The sequence below is a fragment of the Lactuca saligna genome, chromosome 4, assembly GCF_052625555.1.
Source record: "Lactuca saligna cultivar CGN05327 chromosome 4, ASM5262555v1, whole genome shotgun sequence".
Classification (NCBI taxonomy): domain Eukaryota; kingdom Viridiplantae; phylum Streptophyta; class Magnoliopsida; order Asterales; family Asteraceae; genus Lactuca; species Lactuca saligna.
In genome coordinates, this window is record NC_136420.1 from 123,637,257 (window position 1) to 123,647,476 (window position 10,220).

The 10,220-nt window shown below is 35.8% G+C and overlaps 1 protein-coding gene across 1 annotated transcript; it reads left to right on the top strand.

Annotated features, from left to right (window-relative positions):
• Positions 1–2,489: 2,489 nt before the first annotated feature.
• LOC145042733 (V-type proton ATPase catalytic subunit A) lies at positions 2,490–7,828 on the top strand. The gene is made up of 20 exons (XM_078991202.1): positions 2,490–2,873; positions 3,958–4,084; positions 4,201–4,256; positions 4,346–4,402; positions 4,538–4,649; positions 4,738–4,775; positions 4,879–4,980; positions 5,080–5,136; positions 5,246–5,317; positions 5,398–5,499; positions 5,608–5,670; positions 5,781–5,913; positions 5,981–6,087; positions 6,168–6,362; positions 6,448–6,534; positions 6,634–6,738; positions 6,814–6,911; positions 7,167–7,245; positions 7,325–7,413; positions 7,516–7,828. Exons 1-20 carry the CDS (start codon positions 2,796–2,798, stop codon positions 7,628–7,630), a joined length of 1,872 nt encoding a protein of 623 aa, XP_078847328.1. The 5' UTR covers positions 2,490–2,795; the 3' UTR covers positions 7,631–7,828.
• Positions 7,829–10,220: the final 2,392 nt, after the last annotated feature.

A 10,220-nucleotide genomic window follows, 5' to 3' on the forward strand; every position in this document is an offset into this window, starting at 1 on the left:
TTATTTCCACAAGTGAAATCCCGCAGCAAAACAAGTCCTATATAGCAATTTGTATAGTATATATGCAACCAATTAGCTAAAACAATCATAGGAATGATTGGACATTGGACTAATTTGTAAGTATAACTTACAAATAGAAGTGTTAGAAGCTAAAATTGAAGCTAAAATGGGTTCACGACCAGGAGGGGGTGTTCACGGCCCAAGAACACTCGATGTTCTTGAGTTCACGACCCTGTGTTCTTGATGAGTGAAGAACACTTGAAGATCCTAAGCAACTTTCTAAGAAGATTCAAAGGTTTTCAATCGGGTGTTCTTCGTGTTTTTTGTGTGTTCTTCGCGTAAACTAGTGAAATTACCGGGTTTTTAGCTAAGTATAAGAAGATTAAAGGATGTTCTTGACATGATAACAAGATCAAGAAATGATACATGTTAGATCTTAAGAATAAGTAATGATTATCACTTGAATATGATGAGAAAGGATGGATTTAGCATGTTCTTGAGGAGAGAGGTTGTTCTTGGTTGATGATACTTGAGAGAAAAAGGTTGGAATTTTGTGTAAAAGTGTAGAAAATGAAATAAAATCGACTGAAATGTATATATGTGCGAGGGTTCACGGTCCGAAGGGTTCACAGTCAAAGGCGGTTCGCGGCCGAGAACACAATCCAAGATGATAAGGTTCGATTTCCAAAGCGATAAGGCTCGTTTTCCGAGGCGATAAGGCTTGTTGTGTTTGCGGCTTGAAGCCTGATCACAGCCTCGTTCACGGTCCGAGAGTTCTCGATCCTGTTCACGGTTGTGAGGCTGTCAACCAAAGGGAAAAGAAAGAAAAAGAATATGAAGCTTCTCGATTCTAAATGACTCCCTTCTTGAACCAATAACACTTTGAATACAAGGTGTAAAAACTTATAAAACATTATTCCAACTTAATTAAGATAGAATAAAATTTAATTTAACCTTACAGGTAGAAAATAACGGAGTGTTACAGGTCCCCACTGAGACACATTGATCGGAGGGTCTCTGTCGATATATAGCCATGAGAGGCTAATGAGATGTGTGTGGTATTTTGGGGAATTTACTAAGCTTTGTGCTTACCGTGTTATGTGTTATATGTTTCAGATACTTCTTAGGATCACGGAAAGGCGCCGACTTGATTGTACACACGAGATGAAGTTTATGTTTTTAGAGGATCTTGGATTATTAAACAGTTATTGGTTTGTGACTTTGTGTTTTGATAATTTTAAACAATTGTGTTTCTTTTGAAATGTGATAATTGGAATTATGTGATTTTGTTAATGAAAATTTTAGTTGAAAATTTACAGTGTTACATGGTTGCCGGAGCACTGTTTGAGATTCAGAGAGGTGGTAGTGACGACAAAATTGAGATGTGATGGGCTAAGGAAAGATGAAGATGACAAGCTGTGTACGAAGGGAACGACGATGGCAGTGGACTTTGTTTCTAAGAATAACACAACTTTGTTGATCAGCCACCGTGTTCGACGACTTCCCCATCCTTCCTCCGCTGCCGCTACCTTCCTCTGTCACCATAGATGTCGACCCTCCTTCCTACATTACGATGAATTTGCCAGTCCTCCAACTTTTGTGTGTATATGTGCGACTTCTATGTGTGTGGAATGTGTGAAATTTCAAAGTGTATCATTGATTCATAAATTTTATCCTAAAACAATTTCGATAGGAAATACACAAAACTGATTAAACTATAAAAAATAGAAAACAATTTTAGGGCATAAAACCATATTCAACCGATTTTATAAAGTTAGATTTGAGTGAAATATGAACCAAGAATACCAAGTACTCATCAACTGAGAAAATCCTAAAAACTTAGGATTCTAATGAAGAATTAAGGTAACATGGTATATTAAGTCTCACTAATAAAAAAAAACAGATCGATATCAACTTTGTTCCCTTAAAGAACAAGAAAATAACATTGATGATTGAAATGGTAAAGTCGGAATATATAGTAGGGCCGTTGCGTCATTTTTCCCTTAAAATTTAAAATGGCATATTATATCATTTTTATATTTGATTTTTTTTTCTTTTAAAAATTTGTTTCTATTTTACAAATACAAACATTTTAATGATTCAGGGGGGGTTTGGATCAGCTTATTAGCTTATTTGAAGTGAAAATAAACAATAAGCAATAAACAACATGAGAGATGCTTATTAAAATTAGTTTATTTAGCTTATTTCTAACACAATAAACTGATTTTTAAGGATTTTATCTAAACATTTAAATTTATTTTATTAAGATGAAAATAAACAATAAGCAATAAACACAATCTCTTTTTTCCTTTTCAAACACCCCTTAATCTAAAAGGTTGGCGACCTTACCTTACTCATTAAGGCAATATATTAATAATCAAACCAACCCCGTCATGTTTTTAGTTTCTTAACCGTTTAAAATATTAATAAGGTTAGAACGAGACGATCTTACAAAACTATAGGGGGTGATTATTAATTATCAGTGATTCAGCAATTACGTCATTCGAAAATATGCTCCATGCGGCAGCGATTTAATCGCTACAGATCTCATATGGTAACTACCCCAAACCCAGAGGCCCAAGCAAACAGAGCAGATTCATATCTGTTCACAAATCACACGACACGTTCATCACGTTGTTCGTCGTCTTCTTTGCTGCTTCGCATACCTGAACCCCCTCTCTCTATCCCTAGTGCGTTTTTCTACCTGATTGGATTTGTCGTCAAAGATTTGGATTATATCCCTGCATTCAACCAATCATAGTTTCCCTCATCTGTGATCGCAACCACGATCAAAGATGCCATCGGCGTATGGAGCTCGGTTGACAACCTTCGAAGATTCTGAGAAGGAGAGCGAGTGTGGTTACGTCCGCAAGGTGAGCCTTCGTTGATCTGTTATGTTTCCCCATCTTCCATTTAGTTAATTGTGGTCTAACCATTTATTAGTCTTTTCCACTTCGATCGGATTGACATGCTTTTTTCCTTACCATTTTTTATCTGCTCAGTTACTTGATGTGGATTTGATTGTTCGCTAACTTATATGTACTCCGATTCTTCTTCACAATTCGCGTTCAAGCACTATCTGAATTCTAATTTTCTATTTTAAAATCTAACCCTTCAGACAGTTAATCATCTACTCCATGCCTCAGGATCATCTGCTGCCTCACTTGACATGATAATTTAGTACTTTTTTGTTATTATTCTTTTATCCCGAGTGGTTCTTATTAGTAACTGTATTTGCAAAGAACTACATACCTAAAAGATAACTTAGTAAGGATTCTGTAGCTCGATTGTGTTTTCCTAGACGACTTTTTGAAAGAAAAAAAAAATGCAAACCAACACTTAGTTTCTGGAAAGCTATTTCTTTCTCGAGCAAATTTAGTAGTTACATGTTTCAATTTGGTTGTATGCCCGAAGATAATCCACCCAGGCTTACACGAACTACCATATCCTAAAACAAAATAGTTTCACATACCAGTAAATCTTTACAATTCAAGGCTACCTTTCGTCAGTTAGGATCATTCTGGTGAGCTTTAAGGTATTCCAGCAACAAGTTTCATTGAATTCAAGAGCTTATGTCTTTCTTGCCCCTCCCCTTGAGCAATCCATTGATTCAAAGTCTACATTTTTCTTGTTCCCCCTTCCTCTACTCTCGTTGATTATTAAATTTATTTAAATTGTCACCCTCAGTGTTCTCCAGTGATAGTTGTTCTACTCTTATTTATGTCCTTATTAGTGTTGCCCCATTCATCAACTTTGTTGTGTCAAGTTGCCTGTGTTTTCCTTGTCATATCTGATTTTTGGAAGAGTGTGAAATGGTCAATGGGCATGGTTATGTTCTTTATGCACAGTGCTTCTTACTTCAAAAACAATGCTATTACCATGAACAAAGATTGTCCATGTCATGTGCTTTCAGGAGTATCTGATAATCTTAATCTTAAGCTGGTTGCAATGTGACAGGTATCAGGACCAGTTGTCATTGCAGATGGAATGGCTGGTGCTGCTATGTATGAACTTGTCCGTGTTGGACATGACAACCTTATTGGAGAGATAATTCGTTTGGAAGGAGATTCTGCTACAATCCAAGGTTTTTTGGTCTTCTCTCTCTCTCTCTCTCTCTCTCTCTCACACACACACACACACACAGCATGAAGGATCTTTAAGTGTCTACACATTGAGAATAAAGTGTCCATTGTATTTCAGTTTATGAAGAGACAGCTGGATTGACTGTGAATGATCCTGTTTTACGGACACACAAGGTAATTATTGCATATTGTAACTTGCTTTAAGATGTTGATAATCTGGAAATCAACTGCACTAACCTCTTCACTTATTCACTTACCTTCAGCCTCTGTCAGTGGAGTTGGGTCCTGGAATCTTGGGGAACATATTTGATGGTATTCAGGTTTGTAATATTTGTTTGCTCTTTTTGATGATTTGAAAGTTGTTACACTTACTGCACAACAAATCTTTAATCTTTCTAACAGCTTCTAAGTTCTAACTCTACTCATATATACCTTTTATGAACTCATTTCTTCAGAGGCCCCTGAAGACTATTGCAAAAATATCAAATGATGTGTACATCCCACGTGGTGTATCTGTCCCAGCACTTGACAAGGACATCCTTTGGGAATTTCAACCCAGGAAAATAGGTGATTTACAGTTATAAAGTTTCCCAGAGGTTTCATCTTCATGATCATGCAGATATTTATTAGTTATAATTTGATGTTTTGGTGTCAGGTGAGGGAGACCTTGTGACAGGTGGTGATCTATATGCTGTAAGTCATTCAATATTCTTGATTGTTTATAGAAATGCTAGAGTACTTTTATACATAATCAAATCATTTGGTTTTTAGTTTCTTCTTATTTATTTATATGCAGACTGTATTTGAGAACAGTCTAGTGGAACATCACATTGCTTTACCTCCCGATGCTATGGGAAAGATAACCTACGTTGCTCCAGCTGGTCATTATTCATTAAAGGTCTATACTTCACAAAAAATAACATGATTTGATTTGTCATCCAAATTCTATAAAGTTGTCATCTTGAGACTTGTTTCAACTAACACATAACTTGTTCAGGACACTGTTTTGGAACTTGAATTCCAAGGTGTCAAAAAGCAATTCACTATGCTCCAGGTTTTCTATTTCTCTCTCTCTTTTTTTTTTTTTTTTTTTTCTAATGATTAACAATTCTTTAATATCAGTTGCCCTGTTTTTCTATACTTGATGCACTTTTGATTTGCAGACTTGGCCTGTACGTACTCCAAGGCCTGTTGCTTCCAAGCTTGCTGCTGATACCCCTCTTCTCACTGGACAGGTAAGTTTCAAATCTTTTATGTTATCGCATATTAGTCCCTGGTTGCATGTTTTTCTAATTTTTTATTTTTTTTATGTCAGCGAGTCCTTGATGCCCTTTTCCCTTCGGTGCTTGGTGGCACATGTGCCATTCCTGGTGCCTTTGGCTGTGGGAAAACTGTTATCAGTCAAGCTCTATCCAAGGTATATTATTTTTCAATTGCTGATTTTAAATATTATGTTCTGAAACTATTATTATTATTATTATTATTATTATTATTATATTCACTCCCACCATTAATTGTTATGCAGTACTCAAATTCGGACACTGTTGTCTATGTTGGTTGTGGAGAAAGAGGAAATGAAATGGCAGAAGTATAATTTCCATTTCCATTATTATTTTTCTTTTTTAGTGTTGTATATATACATACATATATATATGGTTAATGATGTTGAGGATTTTTATTATTATACAAACTGTGTAGGTTCTGATGGACTTTCCTCAATTGACAATGACATTACCTGATGGGCGTGAAGAGTCTGTGATGAAACGTACAACACTTGTGGCCAACACCTCTAACATGCCTGTGGCTGCTCGTGAGGCTTCAATCTATACAGGTAAAATGAATTGTTAGAGTAACAGATTTGGTGTTTATGTTTCTAATTAATTTGATGTTGCTTTCAGGAATTACCATAGCCGAATACTTCAGAGACATGGGTTACAATGTGAGTATGATGGCAGATTCCACCTCTCGTTGGGCAGAAGCACTGCGTGAGATTTCTGGTCGATTGGTAAGTGTTCAGATAATGATATGACACAATTTTTATGAGAAATAAATTAATATTAATAATAATATTGATTTTATTTTTAGGCAGAAATGCCTGCTGACAGTGGGTATCCTGCTTACCTGGCAGCACGTCTGGCATCCTTTTATGAACGTGCTGGCAAAGTAAAATGTCTTGGTGGGCCCGAACGTACTGGCAGTGTCACAATTGTTGGTGCTGTGTCGCCTCCTGGAGGAGATTTCTCTGATCCTGTTACATCTGCCACCCTCAGCATTGTTCAGGTACTTTCTAGATCCTTTTTTTTTTTTTTTTTAAATAAATAAATAAATAAATATGTAATGCTAAGGTGACTGAATATTTTGTCAGGTTTTCTGGGGTCTTGATAAGAAACTTGCCCAGAGGAAACATTTTCCTTCTGTTAACTGGCTTATCTCCTATTCAAAATACTCAACGGTAAGCAACTTATCTGAAAATATTGTTGGTTTTTTTTAAAGGTTAGTTGTGTCTTGTTTGTTTTTATATCTGCAAATAAAAAAACTGTTTCTTGTTTAGGCTCTGGAATCGTTCTATGAGAAATTTGATTCGGATTTCATCAACATTAGGACAAAAGCTCGTGAGGTGTTGCAGAGAGAAGATGACCTGAATGAGATTGTCCAGGTATGACTATGTTGGTACTTTTATTATATGAATATATGTATATGATGATGATGATGGTGATGATGGTGATTGTAGCTGGTGGGTAAAGATGCATTGGCTGAAACGGATAAAATAACCTTGGAAACTGCTAAACTTTTGAGGGAAGACTATCTTGCTCAGAATGCTTTTACACCGTAAGTACTGTACCTTTCATTTGTTTGTTTGGTATGGAATGTAATTAGTCATTCAAACATGTTTGTTATAAAACAAAATGACATTATGATATATGATTCGATTCCATGAAGGCATGAAAAAAACAGTTTCTCAGTGGAATGAATGAAAATCAGCCCTGGCAAGCAAACATAGTTTTTTTTTTCTGGTTCCTTTAGGTTAGCAGATATGAAAGAGTACGTAAGTGTTATAGAATGAGATTGTTTTGGTGATGACAGATATGATAAATTCTGCCCGTTCTACAAGTCTGTGTGGATGATGCGCAACATAATCCATTTCTATAATCTGGCCAATCAGGTATATCTACTACTAGTGTCTAGTGTTATAATAATTATTTCACATAAAATATATGATATTATACAAATATACAATACAGTCGGTGGAGAGAGGAGCTGGTATGGATGGGCAGAAGATCACATATACGCTGATTAAGCATCGGTTGGGTGATTTGTTTTATCGTTTAGTGTAAGTCTCCTCCTCCTCCTAATGGGTTTATTATTATTTTTTTTAATAATATATTTTGTTTGTTAAAACTTAATGGTGGGTTTAATCATATTGAATAAACAGGTCTCAGAAGTTTGAGGATCCGGCTGAAGGAGAGGATGTGCTGGTTGGGAAATTTAAGAAGCTATATGAGGATTTGACTGCTGGTTTCCGCAACTTGGAGGATGAGACCCGGTAAACCGACACATACACAGACACAAACACACACAACACAGAATTTAAGTTATGTGCACAGTAAAGCGGCATGGGAGTGGGGTTGTGTTGAAATAAGCATATAGAGCACATGTAGAAATTTGAATACGATTGTATTACTACTACTACTACTACTACTTTTGTTAGTATTATTATTATTATTTATTTTTATTTTTATTTTGTATTTTATGTTGATGGAATAAGAATCGAGGCTTTTTGTTGGATGGGATGGGAATATGAGATTTCCACATCAGTTTCGAACTTATTGGGTTTTGCTTAGGGTTATCGTCAATAACCTCATTTTATTTTGATCAAGAGTCAAGACCCATCATCATTTTATTTTTTAAAACACTTTAAGCATCCACTATGAAGTTTTTAAGGTCCATAATTTTTTTTACGGAAAAGACCTCTTAAATAATCCATTGTCATTTTTGTCCATATTTGGTCATTTGTTCTTTTTTTGTTGTGGATCGCCATTTAACTCTTTGATTTGTGTTCAAAAATATCTTTATGAGTGACAATAACTGTTATTGTCCATTTCACCTTCTGAAATAGAATAAAAGTATTAGATGACTCATTATGTGGAAAATAATCGTTGCAGCCAAACTCCTAACCTGGAATGCTATCAATGGTACATATCGTTAAGGCAATGTTTTGTGTACTAGTTGTTAGTCGAAAAGGTAGCTAATAGCTAAAAACCTAGCTGTTAAATAAAAAAGTAGTTGATAAAAAATGGTGTTTAGTAGAACTAGCCGAAAGATATCAAATGATATAAAAAAACATTTAAAAGAATGTGTTTCTATAACTGAGTATGTTTGGAAAAATTCAAAAAAACTGCTATAAAGGTAGTTTAAGTAGTTTTTAAAAAGACAAAACTGCAAGAATGATCCATGTGGTTAGCTAGAAATTGTCACTTTGGTCCAAATAGGTTTGGATTAGTACCAGAGGTCCAAAACTTTTACTTTGTTGCGGTTTTTGTCCATTTTTTTTTATTAATATTTATAGGAAAAAATTGCAAAATGGTCCTTATAGTATGCATTTTTCAAGGTTTTAGCCCAACCTCCGATTTTTTTGGTGTTATAGTCCTTTTGGCGTAGTTTGTATGTGGAAAAGGTCTTACGACTTTACTCCCATTAAATTGTTGTTGTTAACCCCACATGTGCCTCCCACGTGAGGGTATATTTGTCTTATCACCTTTTAGGGACCATTTTCGCAGATGGAATGTCAATGCCTAATTTAATATTTTAACCCTCATTACGATCCCAAACGCACGTCAACTCCTGACCCCCCCCCCCCCCCCCCCCCCCCCTCACTCTTTCTTCTACTCTATTAGAACCTGCAAAAAAAACCTACATTTCTTATCCAAAAACCCTAATTGAAGCAACAAAGAGAAGGTGATTTCATACGTTTCAAGTCAAAATGGTGTATGTAATGTGGCATGTTAGGCCAAAAAATGAAGCTTTGGATGTATCATCCATAAATGGTGAGTTGCTCTGTTTTCTTTAACTTTCTTATAAATCATTTTCCCCTTGATTTTTAGACTCAAAAATGCAAAATTTTGACTTTGTTATCATGTATTGTTTATTGTAGCGGGTACACCCACATAGTTTAGTAGTAATCTATATCATGGTGGGAAGTTTCTTAAGTTACCTGATATAAAGTACATTGAAGGTGAAATGCATTATGTTGATTATGTGGATATAGATGAGTTCTATGTACATGAACTTGATGTTGTAATATGTGACTTAGGTTACCCAGACCCACAGAAAAATGAAGTTGATGTGTAACACCCATGAAATTTAAACCAATTTAAAACTTTTTAACACAATTAAAAACCATTTAATCATTACATAATTTTTTTCAAAATCATAAACATTAGAGTATCCCAGTTTTCCAATCATAAAAACATAGTAGTAGGAGGAGCGGTACGATCATGCCTTCACCTTTCCTCGATCACCAGAAGTACTTGAAACAACAACTGAAACTGTAAGCCTGAAAGCTTAGTGAGCTACCCCCAAAATACCACCCTTACATATACATAATCATATCATACTAACAAATACAGGACAACATGCATAATGAGCCTTCAGTCTGACTGGACCACCTCGCAGGGCCTACAGCCTATCTGGATCGCTCTCGAGCCTTCGGTATGACTGGACCGCTTGCAGGGCCTACAACCTATCCAGACCGCTCGTCAGGTATGTTGTTCTACCGCACAAAGTAGGACCGCCTCAACCCAACTCCCAATCAAACAAACATATACACATAAATATCATACCCTAGCTCATATCATATAATAGTCAAACTGATCTAACAGATCACTAATCATAGCAACATCCCAAAAACTAGGATACAGACCTAACCGGTCACTAACATAACATCATTCTATAATCAGGACACTAACCTAACCAGGTCACTAACATAAGCATATCACCATCCTAACTACCAGGATGTAAACCAATACACATATAATGCCATAATCTGGATACAATCATAAAGTGTCGGCCTTGGTGCCTTGGACCCTACTGATACAGTGAGGATAACTCACATCGCAATTGTCGACTCGTAAGATAAGC